The following is a 25,481-nucleotide window of genomic DNA, read 5'->3' as shown; positions in this document are numbered from 1 at the left end:
ACCAATGCAAGGCTGGAACAAGGGTAAGCAGGCCAAGAAACCTGCCACTGCTACCAAGACAGCATGAAATGTTGGCCCCCGATCCGGGACCGGATCTGGTGGGGGGCAGACTCTCTCTCTTCGCTCAGGCTTGGGCAAGAGATGTTCTGGATCCTTGGGCGCTAGAAATAGTCTCCCAAGGTTATCTTCTGGAATTCAAGGGACTTCCCCCAAGGGGGAGGTTCCACAGGTCTCAGTTGTCTTCAGACCACATAAAAAGACAGGCATTCTTACATTGTGTAGAAGACCTGTTAAAAATGGGAGTGATTCATCCTGTTCCATTAAGAGAACAAGGGATGGGATTCTACTCCAATCTGTTCATAGTTCCCAAAAAAGAGGGAACGTTCAGACCAATCTTAGATATCAAGATCTTAAACAAGTTTCTCAAGGTTCCATCGTTCAAGATGGAAACCATTCGAACTATTCTTCCTTCCATCCAGGAAGGTCAATTCATGACCACGGTGGATTTAAAGGATGCGTATCTACATATTCCTATCCACAAGGAACATCATCGGTTCCTGAGGTTCGCATTCCTGGACAAACATTACCAGTTCGTGGCGCTTCCTTTCGGATTAGCCACTGCTCCAAGGATTTTCACAAAGGTACTAGGGTCCCTTCTAGCTGTGCTAAGACCAAGGGGCATTGCTGTAGTACCTTACTTGGACGACATTCTAATTCAAGCGTCGTCCCTTCCTCAAGCAAAGGCTCACACGGACATTGTCCTGGCCTTTCTCAGATCTCACGGATGGAAAGTGAACGTGGAAAAGAGTTCTCTATCTCCGTCAACAAGGGTTCCCTTCTTGGGAACAATAATAGACTCCTTAGAAATGAGGATTTTTCTGACAGAGGCCAGAAAAACAAAACTTCTAGACTCTTGTCGGATACTTCATTCTGTTCCTCTTCCTTCCATAGCTCAGTGCATGGAAGTGATCGGGTTGATGGTAGCGGCAATGGACATAGTTCCTTTTGCGCGCATTCATCTAAGATCATTACAACTGTGCATGCTCAGTCAGTGGAATGGGGACTATACAGACTTGTCTCCGAAGATACAAGTAAATCAGAGGACCAGAGACTCACTCCGTTGGTGGCTGTCCCTGGACAACCTGTCACGAGGGATGACATTCCGCAGACCAGAGTGGGTCATTGTCACGACCGACGCCAGTCTGATGGGCTGGGGCGCGGTCTGGGGATCCCTGAAAGCTCAGGGTCTTTGGTCTCGGGAAGAATCTCTGTTACCGATAAATATTCTGGAACTGAGAGCGATATTCAATGCTCTCAAGGCTTGGCCTCAGCTAGCGAGGGCCAAGTTCATACGGTTTCAATCAGACAACATGACAACTGTTGCGTACATCAACCATCAGGGGGGAACAAGGAGTTCCCTGGCGATGGAAGAAGTGACCAAAATCATTCTATGGGCGGAGTCTCACTCCTGCCACCTGTCTGCTATCCACATCCCAGGAGTGGAAAATTGGGAAGCGGATTTTCTGAGTCGTCAGACATTGCATCCGGGGGAGTGGGAACTCCATCCGGAAATCTTTGCCCAAGTCACTCAGCTGTGGGGCATTCCAGACATGGATCTGATGGCCTCTCGTCAGAACTTCAAAGTTCCTTGCTACGGGTCCAGATCCAGGGATCCCAAGGCGGCTCTAGTGGATGCACTAGTAGCACCTTGGACCTTCAAACTAGCTTATGTGTTCCCGCCGTTTCCTCTCATCCCCAGGCTGGTAGCCAGGATCAATCAGGAGAGGGCGTCGGTGATCTTGATAGCTCCTGCGTGGCCACGCAGGACTTGGTATGCAGATCTGGTGAATATGTCATCGGCTCCACCTTGGAAGCTACCTTTGAGACGAGACCTTCTTGTTCAGGGTCCGTTCGAACATCCGAATCTGGTTTCACTCCAGCTGACTGCTTGGAGATTGAACGCTTGATCTTATCGAAGCGAGGGTTCTCAGATTCTGTTATCGATACTCTTGTTCAGGCCAGAAAGCCTGTAACTAGAAAGATTTACCACAAAATTTGGAAAAAATATATCTGTTGGTGTGAATCTAAGGGATTCCCTTGGGACAAGGTTAAGATTCCTAGGATTCTATCCTTCCTTCAAGAAGGATTGGAAAAAGGATTATCTGCAAGTTCCCTGAAGGGACAGATTTCTGCCTTGTCTGTGTTACTTCACAAAAAGCTGGCCGCTGTGCCAGATGTTCAAGCCTTTGTTCAGGCTCTGGTTAGTATTAAGCCTGTTTACAAACCTTTGACTCCTCCTTGGAGTCTCAATTTAGTTCTTTCAGTTCTTCAGGGGGTTCCGTTTGAACCCTTACATTCCGTTGATATTAAGTTATTATCTTGGAAAGTTTTGTTTTTAGTTGCAATTTCTTCTGCTAGAAGAGTTTCAGAATTATCTGCTCTGCAGTGTTCTCCTCCTTATCTGGTGTTCCATGCAGATAAGGTGGTTTTACGTACTAAACCTGGTTTTCTTCCAAAAGTTGTTTCTAACAAAAACATTAACCAGGAGATTATCGTACCTTCTCTGTGTCCGAAACCAGTTTCAAAGAAGGAACGTTTGTTGCACAATTTGGATGTTGTTCGCGCTCTAAAATTCTATTTAGATGCTACAAAGGATTTTAGACAAACATCTTCCTTGTTTGTTGTTTATTCCGGTAAAAGGAGAGGTCAAAAAGCAACTTCTACCTCTCTCTCTTTTTGGATTAAAAGCATCATCAGATTGGCTTACGAGACTGCCGGACGGCAGCCTCCCGAAAGAATCACAGCTCATTCCACTAGGGCTGTGGCTTCCACATGGGCCTTCAAGAACGAGGCTTCTGTTGATCAGATATGTAGGGCAGCGACTTGGTCTTCACTGCACACTTTTACCAAATTTTACAAGTTTGATACTTTTGCTTCTTCTGAGGCTATTTTTGGGAGAAAGGTTTTGCAAGCCGTGGTGCCTTCCATTTAGGTGACCTGATTTGCTCCCTCCCTTCATCCGTGTCCTAAAGCTTTGGTATTGGTTCCCACAAGTAAGGATGACGCCGTGGACCGGACACACCTATGTTGGAGAAAACAGAATTTATGTTTACCTGATAAATTACTTTCTCCAACGGTGTGTCCGGTCCACGGCCCGCCCTGGTTTTTTTAATCAGGTCTGATAATTTATTTTCTTTAACTACAGTCACCACGGTACCATATGGTTTCTCCTATGCAAATATTCCTCCTTAACGTCGGTCGAATGACTGGGGTAGGCGGAGCCTAGGAGGGATCATGTGACCAGCTTTGCTGGGCTCTTTGCCATTTCCTGTTGGGGAAGAGAATATCCCCCACAAGTAAGGATGACGCCGTGGACCGGACACACCGTTGGAGAAAGTAATTTATCAGGTAAACATAAATTCTGTTTTTTTACTCACAAGTAGCTTGTCAAACCCTCTCAGCTAAAATTCAACCTATTTACATAGTGTTTACATAGTGTTATATATTGTAAATCAATGTATGAGTTTCTCATTAAATTATTGGAGCTTACCTCTGTCCAGGTCTATGAAAACCCTGAAAATAAAATTACAGTGATTGTCAACAAAAAGCCAACTAAAACACCATTTGTGCACACACATTTGTCTATTTACCCAGTCTGAATGTATAATAAGCACATGACTCAGAAATATTGCTTTTGAATCTAGTGCAAAGCAATGCAGTTTATGATTTACAGTTTGTTGCATCACATAATGTCAAATAAAAAAAATCTAGATACGCTACCACTGCTCTACCTGGGTCTATTACTTTAAAGGGTTAGTAAAGTCAAAATTAAACTTTCATGGTTTAGAGAGAACATACAGTCTTAAACAACTTTTTTGCAGTTTACTTCTATGTTCAAATTTGCTTAATTTTCTTGGTATATTTTGTTGAAAAGGGAATCTAGGTAGGTTCATAGTCACTCAGGAGCGTGCATGTGTCTTTAGCACTCAATGGCAAGCAGTGCTTGCAACTCTTTATAGCACTGCTACAAACAATAGGGTTGAGGACAATATTTCCTTTTTTTTCCGATGTTGGAAAGATGGGAACAAACATTTTTTTTTTTCATTAAAGGGACATAATACTCATATGCTAAATCACTTGAAACCCATACAGTATAACTGTAAAAAGCTGACAGGAAAATATCACCTGAGCATCTCTATGTAAAAAAGGAAGATATTTTACCTCACAATTTCCTCAGCTCACCAGAGTAAGTGCTGTGTAAAAAGTTATACTTCAGCTGCTGTCCAGCTGCAGGTAAAAAAAAAAAAAATGAAGAAATGAACTGCAGCCAATCAGCATCAACAGTGCTGAGGTCATGAACTATTTTTCTGTGATCTCATGAGATTTCACTTAACTCTCATGAGATTTCATAGTAAACTTCCTTAAACTAGATAGGGAAATAACATGAGTGTGCATGAGGCTCACTCCCTTGCCGGTCCCGGGACAGGCATACTGATTTGCTGCTTAAAGTCCTTTACAATGTGGTGTGAATACTTTTTACATTTTGAGGTAAAATATCTTTCTTTTTTACATAGAGATGTTCAGGTGATATTTCTAGTCAGCTTTTTACAGCTATGCTGCATCACTTTCAAGTGTTTCAACATTTGGCTTTCATGGCCCTTTAATAAAGTGATCTCATTCTTTCCAAGCCAAACATAGCCAACATTGTTAAGACACAAAGGATTTGATATCCATTTTCCCACAAAACCATTTGGAAATGCCTATAATGGATGCTGATCATTGGTATACTAAATGGGTTAAAGAGGTTAATCCATGAGTGTCTGTTTTGTATTTGGATAGAGTTGTCTTTATTATATGTCTTAAACATTATGAATTTTATTTGTATATGTGCATATTGGGTTTATTGGGCATGTTATGTTGTGTTTTTTTTTATACTTTTAATTTGTACTTTTTTAATTCATTAAGAAAACCTTGTTCAAAAACCCACTGTACAGACAGCAAACCTCACTCTCACTGTAACGAATAGGGTTTCTGTTTGTCGCATTTCTATAATTGTAAGAACAAACATGACTGAATTGCAGAGACAAACTCGTTCCTAAGGACAAGAATACCATACAATCCTGAAAATGCAAGTATGAAATAAAAACAAGGATATTAAGAGTGTAATTGCTACAATAAAATAGATTATTTTTTTTAGCACAGAATAGTATGTTACATACATAACTGTTTTTATTCCACAACACCATCATTTTTGTATTGAGTTCTTGACAAAACATCAGGACTGGAAACAGATGAGATTCGCTTGCTGTAAAACTGGGGACTTATATTGTGTGTGCCTGATGGTTTTCGTTTTTGGTTCTTCTGAATGTTTGTTATTTATCCTATGATAAACAAAAATAAACGTATAAAAAAAATTTTTTTTTAAATTGTGTGATTGCTAAACACCATTTTGTTGCGTTTCTGCTGATTTTGTTAGCTGTACAAGGTATCACATATCTGTCAAATACATACACATATTTCTGTCCCACCCACTACTGAGGGACTATTCAATAGTGCTAAATATAGGTTTAAAGAGCCTAGAATATATATTGAAATATACATCTAAAATGTGTCTGTGACCGTTTGAGTGTATTGCACATGCACAAGATAATAGAATTAAAGGGACAGTGAAGTCAAAATGAAACTCTCATGATTCAGATAGGACTTGTAATTTTAAACAACTTTCCTATTTACTTTTATCGTTAAATTAGCTTTGTTCTCTTGGTATTCTTAGTTAAAACCTAAACCTAGGTAGGCTCATATGCTAATTTATAAGCCTCTTATCTCTGCATTTTTTCAGTTTTTCACAGTTAGACAGTACTAGTTCGTGTGTGTCATATATTTGTGATGCGATTAGATGTGTTTATTTTGTTGCTGAAATAAATTGCAAACCCGTGTTTGGGAGGACATCATATGGGTGATTTCCCACTATCTGCTTGGGGATCAGTACTGAACTTTTCCTAGTATGGAAATGTTGTTATTGCTTTGATTGTGATCACTCAGAACTTGAAAAAACACAATCGAGATAAAAAAACTGACAATAATAGGATTGAAAAGGTTGGAATTAACCCCAATGTTGGAAAACTGCTGTCATAGAGTACTAAAGACACGTGCACCCTCCTGAGACCCTATGAGCCTATCTAGATTTACTCTTCAACAAAGGATACCAAGCGGCTGAAGCAAATTTGATAACAAGCATTATTTGGAAAGTTGTTTTATATTGCATGCTCTATTTAAATCATGAAATGTTGACCTTAAAGGGACAGTTTACTCCAAAATGTTCTTCCCTTTAAATTGTTTCCAATTATCCATTTTACTTGCTGCAGTGTATTAAGTGGTGTACAAGTAGCTTATTTACCCTTATTTCGGCATTTGAAATAGCTGTTTTAGCCTGTGGTATCCCCACCTATACTGAAAGTTTCTAGTCTTCCGTCCAGTAATATAAACACAGCCAGCAGGAGAAATTACACTCCCAGTGGGGTGCAGGATAGTTAAGTCATACAACTTTAATTTTCCATTGTCCTTTCTAAGTATTGATCTTTGGTTTACAGACAGATATAAGATAAGGAAGCAAGTGTGTGTACACAAAGTAATAGCATAATGAGATCTGATATTACCTGCAAGCTCAACCCATTTCAATAGGTTGTGGTTTAAAGGCGCAAAACTAGCTAATTAATATACAGAAATAAACCTGGAAATGCAATTTATCATACATGTTATACTCTGCAGCTGGGGAAAACTATTTTACAGTATACTGTCCCTTTAATTACATAGTCAAATAAATCAACTAGTCTGACATGAAAAAATAAAGAGTTTGTTCCATTTTTTTAGTAAGGTGTTTTCTTTGATCCACCTGCTAAGATAGCAAATTCTGCTTCCTATATCAGCAAATTACTTTTGAATGGTCCTCAGTAGGTTAATTATGAAGTCTGATTTTTTTTACACCTAGTTTGCCTGTGCTAGACATGCTAAGTTATTAAAAGAATGCTTTACTTACAACCTTTGTTTTTATATGTAAGCTTGTAATTAATATTGTAAGCTTCATTACCATTAACCTTTCATTTAATTTTGGTATTTTTCTTTTTTAGGAAATATTATCAATATTGCAAGAGTTAAAACGAGTTGAAAAACAGCTGCAAGGTATAGTGATCCCTAATCCTTTCCTTTTAAAGGTCTTGACATTTGTCCCATATACTTTTTTAAGGAGGGACACTGAATCATATAAAATACTTCCTTATCAATACACCTTAAATGGTCAGCTATATCCCTTTTAACCCATTGGTGGTCGATATCACTTCTTTTACTTTCTTACTGTACTTACAAGACACACAGCTACAACAAGGGAAAAAAGCTTTTAACTCCATCCATATAAGCTCTCTCTCTCCTTTTGTTCTACCTTTTAATCTAAATTTACAAATACATTTCATTGATTCATTCATGTGATGGTAAACTCTCCCCTTTTTAAAATCATATCCGGAATGTTAGTGATATTTTATATTCAATTTGTCTGTGGGCTAACGGTTTGAGTTGTTGTCCAATCAGCGCTATAGCTACAGCAAAAGTGTCATATGGTGAGAGCGCTGATTGGACAACAATTCAAACTGTTAGCTCACAGAAAAATTAACTTTTGAAGTGGGTGAAGTAGCACTGGGTATTTGAATTTCATATCTGTATTAAAAAGTAAGTTATAGTGCAACTTCATTACAACTGATGAATGAAACTCCATATAAAATATCACTAACATTCCGGATCTGATTTTATAAATGGGAAAGTTTATCATCACTTGAAATCAGGCTATATTTTTAATATAATCTCCCAAGAAAACATCAATTGACAACGTCAATTTAACCTCTTCCAATATACATAGGAACTGGGTTTTTGGAATATTACAATTCCAATGATGTAGATGACAACTAATCATTATGCATGTGGTTGTTAGCATCAAATTTTTTGAAAAATGTTTTAGTTATAATCTGTTTATTTTCAGTAACTTTCTCAATATCTTAATAATAAAGAGATTTAGCAACTAGTCATCACCTTGCCAAACAATGAAGATGTCATCTATGTATCTGCCAAATTCATCCTCTATGGGTTATCTTTTAAAAAAGACTCCTAAAACCCCCCCATAAAAAAACATAAACAAATTCACATACCTGAGTACAAACTTGGTACCCATGGCTGTTCCCCTTGTCTGCAAATAAAATTGACCATTAAAATAAAAATAATTATTTTCTGAAATAAAATGTATATAATATTAGATGTATTTGTACCTCTTCTTATGTTTTCTTTTTTAATTTTTTTTTTTAATAATCATACTTGATTATTTTAATAATTGAACCTGAAACTGGTGTCTCCTTGTCTATGAGAGAATACAACGTTTATGTCTTCACATTTTTAAATATCCTTTTTAAATATCCAGTTTACATCATGTTTTAAACACATAAGAGCATGATTGTAAATACAGAATTGCAATAAACAATAAGATAGCATGTATGCTCAAAGTAGATAAACATAAACAGGAAATAAAATCTTCCCTATTAATTTAATCATCTGAACTAAAGATCCATGAGATGTTGTTGTCATAATCAATTAATTGGTCTATTCAATGCATAGAAATGAAGGGTTTAAAAAGGATGGACCAAGGCTATCTACACCTGTCTGAGTTTTATATGCAAAACTGGCTAAAAACATATTCATTTTTACATTCTTTTTTGTGTACAAAAGTCCTTCCAGGAAATAAGGAAAAATAGGAAAAGAAAAAGCAAGTAAAGCTTAAAAGACATTATGGCAACATCATATTTTGAAATATATGCCAAGAGTATAACTTCTCAGCTTTACTATTATAACAGATATAGTACACACTAAAATTAACACAGCGCTTAAACCAATACCCAGATTAATATTATAGTTCCAAAAACACTATGTATATATCACTATAAATAGGCTTTCAAAGAATACCAGATAAAAAAATTAAAAAGGTGGTATAATGGGGACACATATAAAGTGCAAGTCTCAATAATTACATTAAAACCAATACATCAAAATAAGAACAATAAAATAAGAAAAATAATTATTATATAAAACACTGCAAAATCAATACTTAGTCCAGAGTTGAGATAGCATGACAATGAATCCGGGTGCTGGGTATTCCTTAGTCCAACCAAGGGTGAAAACAAGGTTTTAAAAAAGAGAGAGTGCAACTCCATTTCCATGTTTTAATAGTTAAATAAGTTAACAATAATACATGCTCACTTACACATCAAAAGACATAAAAATACTCAGGAACCCCTCCGGCATTCACACAAGATGGTGCAGCCACAAATTCATGTGTTCAGAAAAAACAGTATCACCAAACTAAAAGACAGCTTACGGCAGCACCACTAGAATTCCCTGTGTCGGCGTCCGGAATGACAAACACCAGAGTCATGTGCCAGCAACGAACAGTCAGAAGCTGTGAGTACGTCTTAGTATGTCACCTTGTTACCTCTACGTGTTTCATTCGACTACGGTCAAACTTCTTCAAGGAGGATTTTTTTTTTTTAACATGCGGATATCCATTATCAACAGCAAGTGCCTTTTTAAGTGTTCTACTATTAGTGTATGGCCAATCGCCATCCTGAGAAACAGTCCACCAATGATGGATCCCTTTAATGAGTATGGTTGCCTAAGCAACATATAAACAAATCATTTCGATTAAAATACATATACTCCTATACACAAACATAGTAATCTACCTAACACTAATAAATTAAATTCATCAGTGAGAAACATTCTTTATCACACAAATCATTACCTACAAGAAAAAACAATAATAATAAATGTGATTATAACACCTACTAATGTGTATACATATAATAAAATCACACTATATTCATTACCTCATCAGAGTATCGTAAAAATAGAAAAAAGGGGAATAATAATAGAGTTCAAAGGTGAGAGAGAGCTGCACAATTAAAAGTGATCTAAAATACTTTTTACATAAAAGCCTGACTATCTGTATCAACATTAAGTCCCTTCGGTTTCAATGTATCCAATTTGAAAATCCAAAAGGATTCCTGCTTTCTCAGTCTCAATAATCTGTCATTCACAGAAGTAGGAATAAAATCAATCACCTGGACACTTAAAGACGCAGGATCCCCATTATGAAATTCAAAAAAGTGGCATGGTATACTATATGTTTAACAGGTTTCTTAGTAGGGTCCTTAGTGTTATTAATATTATATAGATGTTCATTAACCCTAGTCCTGATGTTTCTTTTAGTGCGGCACACATAAAGAAGGCCACACCCACATTTAAGCAAATAAACAACATACTGTGAGTCACAATTGCACTTACTTTTGATGTCATTTTTTAAAAAAAAAAATGTCCCTTTACCTTGTTGCAACTCGTATTTTCAAGTAAATTAAGACAAATATCTACTGGAAATACGAGTGAGAGATGGTTGCAATAAGGTAAAGGGACATTTAAATGTGGTAAAACTACCTGTAACATGTTCAGGCACATAAACAATTATACTGTATTTTTTAATTCAACAAAAACACAAAATTTTGACATCAAAAGTAAGTGCAATTGTGACTTACAGTATGTTGTTTATTTGCTTACATGTGGTCGTGGCCTTCTTTATGTGGGCTGCACCAAAAGAAACATCAGGACTAGGGTTAATAAACATCTATATAATTTTAATAACATTAAGGACCCTACCAAGAAACCTGTTAAACATAGTATACCATGTCACTTTTTTTAATTCTATAATGGGGATCCTGCTTCTTTAAGTGTCCAGGTGATTGATTTTATTCCTACTTCTGTGAATGACAGATTATTGAGACTGAGAAAGCAGGAATCCTTTTGGATTTTCAAATTGGATACGTTGAAACCAAAGGGATTTAATGTTGATATAGATATTCAGGCTTTTATGTAAAAAGTGTTTTAAATCACTTTTAATTGTGAAGCTCTCTCTCACCTTTGAGTTTTATTATCATTCCACTTTTTTCTATGTTTATGATACTCTGATGCAGTAATGCATATAGTGTGATTTTATTATATGTATACACATTAGCAAGTGTTACAATCATATTTATTATTATTGTTTTCTCTTGTAGGTAATGATTTGTGTGATAAAGAATGTTTCTCACGGACTCATTTAATTTATAAGTGTTAGGTAGATTACTATGTTTGTGTATAGGGATTATATGTATTGTAATCAAAATGATTTGTTTACATGTTGCTTAGGCAACCATATTCATTAATGGGATCCATCATTGGTAGACTGTTTCTCAGGATGACGATTGGCCATACACTAATAGTGGAACACTTAAAAGGCACTTGCTGTTGATAACGGATATCCGCATTTGTTCCCAAAAAAATGTTTCCTCCTTGAAGAAGTTTGACCGTAGTAGAATGAAACGTGTAGAGGTAACGAGGTGATGTACTAGGATGTACTCACGGCTTCTGACTGTTGCTGGCACATGACTCTGGTGTTTTGTCATTCCGGACACCGACACAGGGAATTCTAGTGGTGCAGCCGTAAGCTGTCTTTCAATTTGGCGATACTGGTTTTTCTGAACACTCTAATCTGTGGCTGCACCATCTAGTGTGAATACTGGAGGGGTTACTGAGTATTTTTATCTCTTTTGATGTGTAAGTGAGCATGTATTATTGTTAACTTATTTTACTATTAAAACACCTTAAATGGAGTTGTGCTTTCTCTTTTTTAGAACCTTGATAACAGATGTAGTGAAATTACTTGAAAGGCCAAGTCCTTGTATGATGTACTAAGGTGAGCCACATTAGGGAGATTAGAGAGTTTGGTTCTTTGAGCAGGAGAGAGAGGATTTCCACATGTCCACAATTTGGATAAAGATATATAATATACCATTATTCTTCCAGTGGCAAAAGTTCTGTTAATTCTGCCTCCATAAAGATACAGATGAGCAGTCTAAGCTTTTCCAGTTTTTAACAATTAAAAATGTGAGACTATAAACCATTATTTTAATACAATTTTGTTTAAATAACATATGAGAGGACCATGGCTAAATTTCAAATGGAAAATGCTTTTCAAAATTATTAAATGGATCATACTCAGATTGGACAAAGGTAATCAGTGGCGTCCCCCATGGATCAGTACTGGGCCCTGTTCTTTTTAATATTTTTATAAATGACTTGGAGCAAGGATTAAATAGCGACATCTCTATTTTTGCAGATGATACTAAGTTAAGTAAGGTCATAAGGTCAGAGCAGGACGAACTCTCTTTACAAAGGGATTTGCTAAAATTAGAACTATGGGCAAGTGAATGGAAAATGAGATTTAATACGGAAAAATGCAAGGTTCTACATTTTGGAAGTAAAAATAAGCAGGCTACGTATTTTTTAAATGGGACAAGACTTAGCCAAACACAAGAGGAAAGGGATTTGGGAGTAGTAATAGATAACAAGCTAAAGATGGGTGCACAATGCAGGGCAGCGGCTTCAAAGGCTAATAAGATACTAGCATGTATTAAAAGAGGCATTGATTCAAGGGAGGAAAGCATAATTCTGTCATTATATAAAGCCCTGGTAAGACCTCACCTTGAGTTTGGAGTGCAGTTCTGGGGACCAATTGCTAAAAAAGATATTGCAGAACTAGAAAAAGTTCAGAGAAGGGCCACAAAGCTAATAAGGGGATTGGAGAAATTAACCTATGAGGAGAGGCTAGCCAAACTGGGTCTGTTTTCTTTAGAAAAAAGGCGCTTGAGAGGTGACATGATTACTTTATATAAATATATTCAAGGCCCATATACAGAGATGGCAGAAGCTCTGTTTATTCCAAGAAAATTGTTTCTGACAAGAGGTCATAATTTAAGGTTGGAGGAAAGGAGATTTAATCTCCTGCAACGGAAACGTTTTTTCACTGTAAGAGCAATAAAATTGTGGAACTCATTACCAAAGGAGGTAGTGAATGCCAATACCATAGATACATTTAAAAATAGTCTGGATAAATTTCTGTATATAAACAAAATTCATGGATATGATTGCTAGTATTAAATGGGTCACATTTTAATGGGGTTATTTAAGCTTAACTGGAGCTTTTTGTAAGTATTTTAGATTTGTATAGGTTGAACTCGATGGACTTCAGTCTTTTTTCAACCTTATCTACTATGTTACTATGTTACTATGTTACTAGGGGTGAAAATTCTTATTTTTCCTTCTAGTAGGTCCTTCTGGCTATTTGTGAATTGAATTGTACAATAAGATGAGGGGTATATGTAGTATGGGAAGGTGCCAGGTATGTGTTTTCTACTTCCTCAAAGAAGGAACAAGGCAATCCACCTGAATATTAAGCTCCCTCAACAAAATGAAAGACAATTGATGTATTGGATTTTTTATATCTTTTTGTATTTGAAACCCTTTTTTGTTAACTGTTTATGCATGTGTATGTGCACTTTCATCATATAACTTGGGTTTAAATTATTACAATTAGGACATTCCTTAGCTCCAGTCTGCAAAATAAAAAACCTTTTGCTTCTAATTTATTGGAAGTAATTCAGACAGTGACACAAACTATACATGTCTGTTTTATAATACTAATATACAACCCTTACAGTCCATGGAAGTGGGTGAGCTTTGAAAATCTTTTGACTTTATTAATTTTCTACCTTGTCCAAGGGGCATGGAGCTATATACATAAAGGGACATTAAACTGCTGGATACAACTACTATTGTTTCCCCTCCTGTACCTGCAGCTCTCTTTAAAGCTGTTCTCTTATTTTAACTTATTACAGAATCCAGCTGGTAAACCTCTGCAGTTTTTACTTGGATCCGCCATCTTGTAACTCACGTATATTTGCATCCTATGACAAACGCAGTGCACTTTCATAGATCTGTGATATTACTGGCTTTCTTTCATACAGGTAGTAAATATCTATGATCCATTACTCCTGGGAATTACTCTTCCCTACCACTAGGAGGAGACAAAGATTCACAAACCCCAATAACTCTTTAAAACCCCTCCCATCTCACCAGTGCCTCAGTCTTTCCATCCGCTGGAGGTGGTCGTACAATAAAGATGTGCATTTCCCCTCAGTGTAAGTTGTTTGTTGGAGGGACGTAATTTGGAGTATTGGAAGTGACTATATTTTTTTTTAGTTGGCACTCTATTAGCCGTTTTGCTTATCACTATATAAATTGTTATATATGTACATAGCCTTGGAACAGTTATATGAATATTGTAATTTTATATTTTCCCCTTTAATATATGTTTATTTTTTCATTGCTTCATTTTTTTCCCTACTTTGTTTCACGCATGCCAGCCTTCGGGTCTATGTGCGTCGGTGTGTGATAGTGTGCATACTTTTTTGTACCTTTTTCTATTATATATGACGTAAGTTTGATGCTGCTTCACTTTACAAGTGTGCTCTGTGGATGGAAGATGTACTTGTCTTGTATTCATGAATTATCAAATTGTAAGTTCTTAAGATCTTTTTTAAAGGGGATATTATCATCTAACTTTGTTTTCTGCATTTAACTTTATTATTAGTTTTTCTGCAGTCATGGAGCCTTTGTAATTCTGTCCCTAAATATGCCTTTGAAGCTTAGTCATTTGAACATTTTCCAACCAGTGTTGATGTTTATATTTTCTATGCTGAGGTATTTCCCTCAGCAATCTTATGCAATAAATGTTTTAATGCATGTTGAGCAGTCTAGTACTATTCTTGCTTCAAAAGATATTATTGCTCCTTCTGTTTGTTCCTTACAGGAGGAATCTATTACTTTTTCCCCAGGAATTAAGAATTTAATTTTAAAAACCATGCTTATATGTTTGTGGCCATGCCTCTTTCAACTAAGCGTAAATGGTCAGTTCAGATTTTACCTTCTACTAGTTCTTAGCCTGCTAAGGTTAATGTTTCTTGTTATGAGGCTCCTGTGTCCTCAGAGTAGGTGGTTTTCTCTGCTGATCAAGAGTATTGCTCTGATTATTAAACTTGAAACATCCATTCATTCTTTTTATGTTAACCATATTTGTTTTCTTTTTAAGGGAAGTTTTGCTTGCTTTAGAGGTTAATAATACTAAAGTAGATGGGGATATACCAGTTAAGTGTGGAGATACTGTTTTTTTAAACCCATGGTTAAATCCCTTGATGTATTTCTTTTCCTTTTTGCCGTTTCTGAAATTATATCCAGAGACTGGATTTAGCCAGTTTATTCCTTCTGCTAGGTTTAAGAATTTGTACACTTTACTTCTATTACTGAGATTTTGGGAAGCTATTCCCAAAGTGGAGTGCTCTCTTCATCTGGTCTTGTTCAATCAGATATTAGATCTTTGGGGTTGCCCAGAGATAGATCTGACGGCTTCTTGATTGAACCTCAAACTTTCCAGGTACTGTTCTTGGTTCAAGGATATTTGAGCTTTGTTTGTGGATGCTCTGGTAATTCAGTGGTCATTTTGGCTATCCTTTTCTTTCTTTCCACCTCTTTTTTTTCCTTCCATAAGGCAGGGAGAGTCCACGACTTCATTCCTTACTGTTGGGAAATACAACACCTGGCCACCAGGAGGAGGCAAAGACACCCCAGCCAAAGGCTTAAATATCCTCCCACTTTCCCTATCCGCCAGTCATTCTTTGCCTTTTGTCACTATAGGAGGTGGCAGAGAAGTGCCAGAAGATTTGGATAGTCCTGTAATGGGTATGTTCCTTATCAAGAAAGGACTGGAGTTTTAAGTAATCATGTCAACCTCTCAGTGAGATTATTGATGAAAGTCTGGAGATGCAGGTAAAGTTTTCTGCGAACCCATCCAGACTGTCGCTAACAACTCCTGAGCAATCAGTGTTGACGAGTTTAACTGCTTGCTGTTACACACTCAAATCCATGTCAGAACCCCTGCTACAAGACTGTCACACTTGAGAGGCTGTGCCTGTTCCACAGCATGGATCCTGTAGGGTAAGACCATTTTTTATATATACACTTTAAAATGATATACAGGTTCACAGTGTGGCTCCTTTATACCTCGATAGGATCAAGGGTTAATATCTCCTTCAGGGAGATTATTTGAACAGCTTGGGGATTTATATCTGGTTAATGCGAGAGTTTTATTTGGGCTCATAGACAGTGTGTTTTTTGGCTTGGAACAAATAGATTTAACTTTCGTTTTTGAAGTGTTGCGCAGCTCATAATAGCTTAGTGCCCTTTTTCATAACAGGGGAAGTCCTGTCTTAAGCACTACGTGACCGGGTGCGTTCTCTTTCATTTCTGATCCTGCTGCAGACATCATTCCTGAGGAGAAAGTGTTCACTGTTAGCGGTCTGCGTCTAGGAGGTGGTGAGTGCCCCAGCCATTGGGAGTATTAAGGTGCCATTTTTAAATAAAATAGTTTCTTTTTGTTTGTCCTTCTGTTTGTATACAAAGCTATGGAGGACTTTGATACTACATTAGAAGGTTCCGCTCCTTCTGTACTGATGAATAATTCCTGTTTATATTGTGAGGAGGCTGTTGTTTGTCCGCCTGCTCAATTTTGTTTCATTTGCCTAAATACTGTTCTAAAGTCTAAGAAGGGAGACAAGCCTGCTAATACTCATAGCACTATTAGTCCCTCTGAGCTGTCTACTTCTCAGGAATCTGTGTCCCGAGAAATTACTACCCTTTCTACATTACCCGCTCCACATGCAGTTCCCCGCGGCTCATCTAATCCTCCATCTGGGGTCCTTTTCCCAGTGGACTTTACCGTGAAGTTACAATCAGCGTTGTCTGCGGCCCTGAGTGCCTTACCTTGCTCTAACAAACGCAAAAGAAGGTTAAACATAGTTCTCCTGACCTAGAGTCATCTAAATATTTGTCGGATTTAGCTACTATGTCTCAGCTATCCGAGGATGAGTTAACCTCTGGCTTCAGAGGGTGAACTTTCTGAGTCTGAGACTTCAGTTTCTAAACCTCCTTCAGCGGAGGAACCCTCTTTTATATTTAAAATTGAGCATCTGCATTTTTTAATAAAGGATGTTCTGTCTACGCTAGAGGTTCCAGAGGCTATACTCCCTGAGGAACCTAAGATCCCTAAATTAGACAGGGTTTATGAAGATAGGAAGGTCCCTCTGACTTTTCCTGTGCCAGGTAAGATGGTGACATTAATAGTAACAAATGGGAATGATTAGGAACTTCTTTTTTCCCCTTAGCTACTTTTAAAAAATGATTCCCAGTCCCTGACTCTCAATTAGATTTGTGGGGCTCCATCCCTAAGGTAGATGGCACTATCTCTACACTGGCTAAGCATACTACTATCCCTTTGGAGGATAGTTCTTCTTTTGCGGAGCCTATGTATAAGAAAATAGAAACTTTTCTGAGATGTTTCAACATACAGGGTTTTTATTTCAACTGGGGGCATCTGTAGCCGCAGTTGCTGGAGCAGCTACCTACTGGTGTGACACTCTGTCGGAACTCATTGAGGTGGAGGCTCCCCTTGAGGATGTTCAGGAGAGAATTAAAGCTCTGAGAATTGCTAACTCTTTCATCTGTGACGGGAATATGCATATTATTCACATAAATGCAAAGGCTTCTAGCTTTGCGGTCCTAGCCCGCCGGGCTCTCTGGTTGAAGTCTTGGTCTGCGGATATGACTTCTAAATCCAGACTCCTTTCTCTTCCTTTCAAGGGGAAGATTTTATTCTGTCCAGGGCTGGACTCCATTACGTTTACCGGAGGGAGTTGTGCCTTCCTACCGCAGGACAAGAAAAATAGGCCTAAGGGACGGCAAATGTCTAATTTTCTTTTTGACAAATCACAACAACAACAATCCTTATCCAAGTCCGAGCAGCCTAAGGGTACTTGGAAGCTGGCTCAGTCCTAGAATAAGTCCAAACAGACTAAGAAACCCTCCAAGAACAAATCGTCATGAAGGGGCAGCCCCCGATCCGGGATCGGATCGAGTAGGGGGCAGACTGTCTCTTTTTTCAGATGCTTGGTTCCAGGATGTACAGGATCCTTGGGTTCTGGAGATTGTATCTCAAGGATAGAGGATAGGATTCAAGTCTCATCCGCACAGGGGCAAATTCCTACTCTCCAGTCTGTCTACAAGACCAGAAAAGAGGGCTGCCTTCTTAGGTTGCGTACGGTATCTCTCCTCTCTAGGAGTAATTGTTCTGTACCTACAGCAGAAAGAGGTTTGGGGTTTTATTCAAACCTTTTCGTGGTTCCAAAGAAGAAGGGAACTTTTCGTCCAATTCTGGACCTAAAGTGCCTAAACAAGTTTCTGAGTGTTCCTCTTTTCAAAATGGAGACAATTCGGTCAATCCTTCCTCTGGTTCTGGAAGGACAGTTTATGACCACAGTAGACCTGAAGGATGCATATCTTTACGTTCCGATACACAGGGAACATTTTCAGTTCCTGAGGTTTGCTTTTCTGGACCAGCACTTCCAGTTCTTAGCTCTTCCGTTTGGCTTAGCTACTGCTCCAAAAATATTTTCGGAGGTTCTGGGAGCTCTTCTAGCCGTTGCCAGAACACAATGTATTGCAGTAGCACCTTACCTGGACGATGCCTTGGTACTTGCACCATCTTTTCGTATAGCGGAAGAACATTTCAAGTCCCTTCTCAATCTTCTTCGATCACATGGATGGAAGATAAACTTGGAAAAGAGTTCTCTCACTCCTTGTACAAGGGTGAATTTCCTGGGAACAATAATAGCCTCCATATCCATGAGAATATTCCCCATAGATCAGAGATGTTGCAAGCTAACTTCTGCATGACTTGCCCTCCAGGCCAGATCATCTGTCCCAAGGTACGTGCTTCTTGAGACCGTCCTGGGAGATTGTGACTATGGACGCAAGCCTTTCTGGCTGGGGAGCTGTTTGGGGTGCCAAGAAGGCACAAGGCCTGTGGACTCAGGAGGAGTCCACCTTCAAAAATATTTTGGAACTCCAGGCAATCTTCAATGCCTTAAAAGCTTGGCCTCTTCTGGGTTCGTCCCAGTTTATCAAATTCCAATTAGAAAATATATCCTTGGTTGCCTACATCAACCATCAGGGGGGAACGAGAAGTTTCTTGGCGATGAGAGAAGTATCTCGGATACTAGAGTGGGCGAAAATTCACAGATGTACACAGTCAGCAATCCACATTCCGGGTGTGGACAACTGGGAAGCGGACTTTCTCAGCAGGCAATCTTTTCACCCAGGTGAATTGTCTCTTCACCCCGAGGTGTTTGCAGAGATATGCAGTGAGTGGGGGCGCCGGAGATAGATCTCATGGCATCCCGCCTCAATACCAAGCTACCCAGGTACGGGTTGAGGGATTCTCAGACAGGACGGAATGATGCCCTATCAGTACCATGGAGGTTCAGACTCATATATCTTTTTCCTCCATTACCGCTTCTCCCTCGTGTGGTGGCTCGCATCAAGCAGGAGCGAGCATCAGTGATTCTGATTGCTCTGTCGTGACTGTGAATAACGTGGTTTGCGGTTCTGGTGGGGATGTCCTCATCTCCTCAGTGGAGGTTACCTTGTCGCACAGGTCTTCTGATACAGGGTCCCTTCGTTCATCAAAATCTAGATTCTCTGAGGCTGACTGCATGGTGATTGAACACTTTGTCTTAGCCCAGAGAGGATTTTCTGAGAGTGTTAGCGACACTCTGGTTCAAGTTTGTAAGCCCATTACTCGTATCTACCATAAAGTATGGAGGACTTGTACTGGTGTGAAGAGCGTGGCTTTTCCTGGCATAAGGTGAAGGTTGCCAGTATTTTAGCTTTTCTCCAGGATGGACTTGAGAAGGGTTTATCTGCAGTTCCCTGAAGGGAGAGATATTGTCCCTGTCGGTGTTACTGCACAAAGAATTGGCCGAGCTTCCGGGTGTGCAGTCCTTTGTTAAGGCTCTGGCTAGGATCAGACCTGTGTTTAAATCTGGGGCTCCGCCTTGGGGTCTCAATCTTGTTCTTAGTGTTTTACAGCAGGATCCGTTTGAGCCTATGCATTACTGTTGACATTAAATTGTTATCTTGGAAGGTTCTTTTTTTTGTTGGCTATTGCCTCTGCGCACAGAGTTTCTGATATTTCTGCTTTGCAATGTGACCCCCTTATCTGGTTTTTCATGTTGATAAGGCGGTTTTACGCACTAAACTAGGGTTCCTCTCTAAGGTGATGTTGAATCGTAACATTAATCAAGAAATTGTTGTTCCTTCCTTGTGTCCTAATCCTTCTTCAGAATCTAGATGTGGTTCGTGCCTTGAAGTTCTATCTTCAGGCTACTAAGGAATTCAGACAATCTTCCTCTTTGTTTGTCATCTATACAGGGAAGCGTAAGGGACAGAAGGCTACTACGACTTCCCTATCTTTCTGGTTGAGGAGTGTCATCCGCTTAGCTTATGAGACAGCGAGATGACAGCCTCCTTAGAGGATAACGGCTCATTCCACTAGGGCAGTGGCTTCCTCTAACAAAGCCTTAATGGATCAGATTTGTAAGGCGGCTACCTGGTCCTCCTTACACACTTTTTCTAAATTTTACAAGTTTGATGTGTTTGCTTCGGCTGAAGCAGCTTTCGGGAAAAAGTTTTGCAGGCTGTGGTGCCCTCAGAATAGGGTCCGTCTCTTTTTTTCTGTTCCCTCTCGTTATTCATTCAGTGTCCTCTATAGCCTTTTATAGTTTTCCCAACAGTTAGGAATGATGTCATGGACTCTCCCTTTACGACCCCATCCGTAATTTATGTTTTTGATGGGCGACTCCCTTTTTATATTATTTCTTCTGGCACCTTTTATAACCTGATGTTTCTCCTACTTTTCCTTGTTCCCCCTTTGGCAGAATGACTGGGGGATAGGGGAAGAGAGGAATGAAGATGTGGACTCTCCCTGTCAGGAAGGAAAGGAATTTATCTGGTAAGCATAAATTATGTTTTTTTCCCCCCAGGTTGATTGCCAAGATCTGTCAGGAAGAGCTCTGGTGATTCTAATTGCTCCAGCTTTTTCCAGCAGAATTTGGTATGCAGATCTGGTTCTGATGTCCAGTTACTCTCCTTAGTCATTTCCTTTGCATCCAGATGTTTTATTTTAAGGTCAATTTTTCCATCCGGATTCTAGATATCTCAGCTTGATGGCATGGAGATAGAATCAGAAACTCTCTCTGTCTTAGTAATATCGGTTCAGTTACTGAGTTTCTTATACAGGCTCATAAGTCTGTGACTAGTGGAATTTTTATTTAAAGGTCTGGAAGGACTTCTTTTAGAATTTCTAGATTTTTGCTGGGGGGGGAGGGGGGGGGGGTTCAGGATGGTTTGGATAAAGTTTTATCCGCCAGTTCTTTGAAAGGTCTGATTTCTGCCCTTTTTAATTATTTTCCATAAGAAGATTGCTAATCTTTCTGACATTCATGGTTTAGTTCAAGCTTTGTCTAGAATTAAGCCTGATATTTTCCAATTTTTCCTCCTTGGAACCTTAGTTTGATTTTGAGGAATTTGTAGGTTCCTCATTTTAAACCTATGCATCAGGTGGATATTACATTTCTTTCTGGAAGTTTTGTTTCTTTTAGCTATTTTGTCTGCAAGAAAAGTTTGTTAGTTTTCTACTCTTTTTTTTGTGTTCCTTCTTATCTTATTTTTCTTCAGGATAAGGTTGTGTCTTCTGACAATATAAATTGGGACATTGTTGTTCCTTCTTTATGTCTTAATCCTAAGAATTATTCAAAGAGATTTCTTCATGTTTTGGATTATGTTAGAGCTTTGAAGTGTTATATAGACAATACTTAGGATTTCAGACAAACTTTTTGTTTGTTCTTTTTCCTGGTTCTATGGAAATGTAAATTTCTGCTGTTTCTTTGGCTTCTTGGTTGAAGCTTCTGAATCGTATAGGTTTCTTGGAGGCAAGTCAGTTCCACCTAGATTGATTTCTGCTTTTTCTACTGTATCAGTTGCATTTTCTTGGGCTTTTTAGAATGTTTTTTTCAGTGGACCAAATTGCAAGGCAGCTACTTGGTTTTATTTGCATATTTTTATTTAAATTCTACTATTTAAAAGTTTTTGCTTCTTCTGAGGCAGCCTTTTGGTAAGATTTTCTTCATGCAGTTGATTTTGTTTTTGCCTGTTGGTTACTTTTACTTGCCTTTTTTAGGCTCTGTTTGGGTTATGTATTTAATTTCTCAGGGAAAAAAGATAATTTCTTTAGATCCCTCCCTTTATATTATTACTTGTGGACTCTACAGCTTGGGTATTTGTTCCCAGGAGTAATGGAAAGAAAAGTAAATTTATGCTTACCTGATAAATTGATTTCTTCTATGATACGACGAGTCCACGGATTCATCCTTTACTTGTGGGATATTATCCTCCTGCTAACAGGAAGTGGCAAAGAGCACCACAGCAGAGCTGTCTATATAGCTCCTCCCTTAACTCCACCCCCCAGTCATTCGACCGAAGGTACAGGAAGAAAAGGAGAAACTAAAAGGTGCAGAGGTGACTGAAGATTTAAATAAAAAAAAATATAATCTGTCTTAAATTGACAGGACGGGCCGTGGACTCGTCGTATCATAGAAGAAATCACATTATCAGGTAAGCATAAATTTACTTTTCTTCTATAAGATACGACGAGTCCACGGATTCATCCTTTACTTGTGGGATACAATACCAAAGCTACAGGACACGGATGAACGTGAGGGACAAGACAGATGGCTAAACAGAAGGCACCACTGCTTGAAGAACTTTTCTCCCCAAAATAGCCTCCGAAGAAGCAAAAGTATCAAATTTGTAAAATTTGGAAAAGGTATGAAGTGAAGACCAAGTCGCAGCCTTACAAATCTGTTCAACAGAAGCATCATTTTTAAAAGCCCATGTGGAAGCCACTGCTCTTGTAGAGTGAGCTGTAATTCTCTCAGGAGGCTGCTGTCCAGCAGTCTCGTATGCCAAACGGATGATGCTTTTCAGCCAAAAATAAAGAGAGGTAGCCGTAGCTTTTTGACCTCTACGTTTTCCAGAATAGACAACAAACAGAGAAGATGTTTGACGGAAATCTTTGGTCACTTGCAAGTAAAACTTCAAAGCACGAACCACGTCCAAGTTGTGCAACAGACGCTCCTTCTTAGAGGAAGGATTAGGACACAGGGAAGGAACAACAATTTCCTGATTAATATTCTTATTAGTAACAACCTTAGGAAGGAATACAGGTTTGGTACGCAAAACCACCTTATCAGAATGAAAAACAAGATAAGGCGAGTCGCATTGCAATGCAGATAGTTCAGAAACTCTTCGAGCCGAAGAGATAGCAACTAAAAACAGAACTTTCCAAGATAGAAGCTTAATATCTATGGAATGCATAGGTTCAAACGGAACCCCTTGAAGAACTTTAAGAACTAAATTCAAACTCCATTGCGGAGCAACAGGTTTAAACACAGGCTTGATTCTAACTAAAGCCTGACAAAACGACTGAACGTGTGCAGTAATATTGATAAATCAGATATCTGTCCCTTTAGGGAACTAGCTGATAACCCCTTCTCCAATCCTTCTTGGAGAAAGGACAAAATCCTAGGAATCCTGATCTTACTCCATGAGTAGCCTTTGGATTCACACCAATAAAGATATTTACGCCATATCTTATGATAAATTTTCCTAGTGACAGACTTTCGAGCCTGAATCAAGGTATCTATGACCGACTCAGAGAATCCCCGCTTGGATAAAATCAAGCGTTCAGTCTCCAGGCAGTCAGCCGCAGAGAAACTAGATTTGGATGCTGGAACGGACCTTGAATCAGAAGGTCCTGTCTCAGCAGCAGTGTCCACTGATAGAGCATCTATCAGTACTGCTTGAGGATCCCTTGATCTGGACCCGTAACAAGGAAGTTTGGCATTCTGACGAGATGCCATCAGATCATATTCTGGTGTGCCCCATTGATGAATCAATTATGCAAACACCTCCGGATGGAGTTCCCACTCCCCCGGATGAAAAGTCTGACGACTTAGAAAATCCGCTTCCCAGTTCTCCACTCCTGGGATGTAGATTGCTGATAGATGGCAAGAGTGAGTCTCTGCCCATCAAATTATTTTGGAAACCTCTATCATCACTAGAGAACTCTTTGTTCCCCCCTGATGATTGATATATGCTACAGTCGTGATATTGTCCGACTGGAATCTTATGAATCTGGCCGAAGCCAGCTGAGGCCACGCCTGAAGCGCGTTGAATATCGCTCTCAGTTCTAGAAGATATATATCGGGAGGAGAGCCTCCTCCTGAGTCCACACACCCTGTGCTTTCAGGGAATTCCAAACTGCACCCCAGCCCAATAGGCTGGTGTCCGTCGTCACTATGACCCATGCTGGCCTGCGGAAACTCATTCCCTGGGACAGATGATCCTGTGACAACCACCAAAGAAGAGAGTCTCTGGTCTCTTGATCCAGATTTATCTGAGGAGATAAATTTGCATAATCCCCATTCCACTGTTTGAGCATGCATAGTTGCAGTGGTCTGAGATGCAAGCGAGCAAACGGACCTATGTCCATTGCCGCTACCATTAGTCCGATTACCTCCATACACTGAGCCACTGATGGCCGAGGAATGGAATGAAGAGCTCGGCAGGTGGTTAAAATCTTTGATTTCCTGACCTCCGTCAGAAAATTTTTCATGTCTACCGAATCTATCAGAGTTCCCAGGAATGGAACTCTTGTGAGGGGGATAAGTGAACTCTTTTTTACGTTCACCTTCCACCTGTGAGATCTCCGTGTGAGATTTGGCTAGTTGGTAAGTTGACGCCTGAATTAAGATATCGTCCAGATAGGGCGCCACTGCTATGCCCCGCGGCCTTAGAACCGCCAGAAGGGACCCTAGCACTTTTGTGAAAATTCTGGGAGCTGTGGCCAACCCGAAGGGAAGAGCCACAAACTGGTAATGCTTGTCCAGGAAGGCGAACCTGAGGAACTGGTGATGATCTTTGTGGATAGGAATGTGAAGATACGCTTCCTTTAAATCCACGGTGGTCATATATTGACCCTCCTGGATCATTGGTAAAATAGTCCATCTTGAAGGATGAGACTCTGAGGAATTTGTTTAGGATCTTGAGATCTAAGATTGGTCTGAAGGTTCCCTCTTTTTTGGGAACCACAAACAGATTGGAGTAAAACTCTGCCCCTGTTCTGCGTTTGGAACTGGGCAGATTACTCCCATGGTATATAGGTCTTCTACACAGCATAAGAACGCCTCTCTTTTTGTCTGGTTTACAGACAATCGAGAAAGATGGAATCTCCCCCTTGGAGGAGAATCTTTGAAGTCTAGAAGATACCCCTGGGTCACGATTTCTAAAGCCCAGGAGTCCTGAACGTCTCTTGCCCAAGCCTGAGCAAAGAGAGAAAGTCTGCCCCCTACTAGATCCGGTCCCGGATCGGGGGCTGCCCCTTCATGCTGTCTTGGTGGCAGCAGCGGGCTTCTTGGCCTGTTTACTCTTGTTCCAAGTCTGGTTAGGTCTCCAGACTGACTTGGATTGAGCAAAATTCCCCTCCTGCTTTGCAGCAGGGGAGGAGGTAGAGG

The 25,481-nt window shown here is 39.3% G+C and overlaps 1 protein-coding gene across 6 annotated transcripts in view; it reads left to right on the top strand.

Moving 5' to 3' along the window:
• CEP170 (centrosomal protein 170) overlaps positions 1-25,481 on the top strand; it is a 433,169-nt gene that overhangs the window by 401,631 nt on the left and 6,057 nt on the right. For all 6 annotated transcript variants that reach the window (XM_053711144.1, XM_053711143.1, XM_053711145.1 and 3 more), the window contains one exon: positions 7,128-7,179. In XM_053711144.1, coding sequence (XP_053567119.1) covers positions 7,128-7,179 — 52 coding nt within the window. The remainder of the gene's footprint in view (positions 1-7,127; positions 7,180-25,481) is intronic.

This window comes from Bombina bombina, chromosome 4 (genome assembly GCF_027579735.1).
Source record: "Bombina bombina isolate aBomBom1 chromosome 4, aBomBom1.pri, whole genome shotgun sequence".
NCBI classification, from domain to species: Eukaryota; Metazoa; Chordata; class Amphibia; order Anura; family Bombinatoridae; genus Bombina; species Bombina bombina.
Note: the sequence above shows the minus strand (reverse complement) of the source record. Positions and strands in the feature narration are given on the sequence as shown.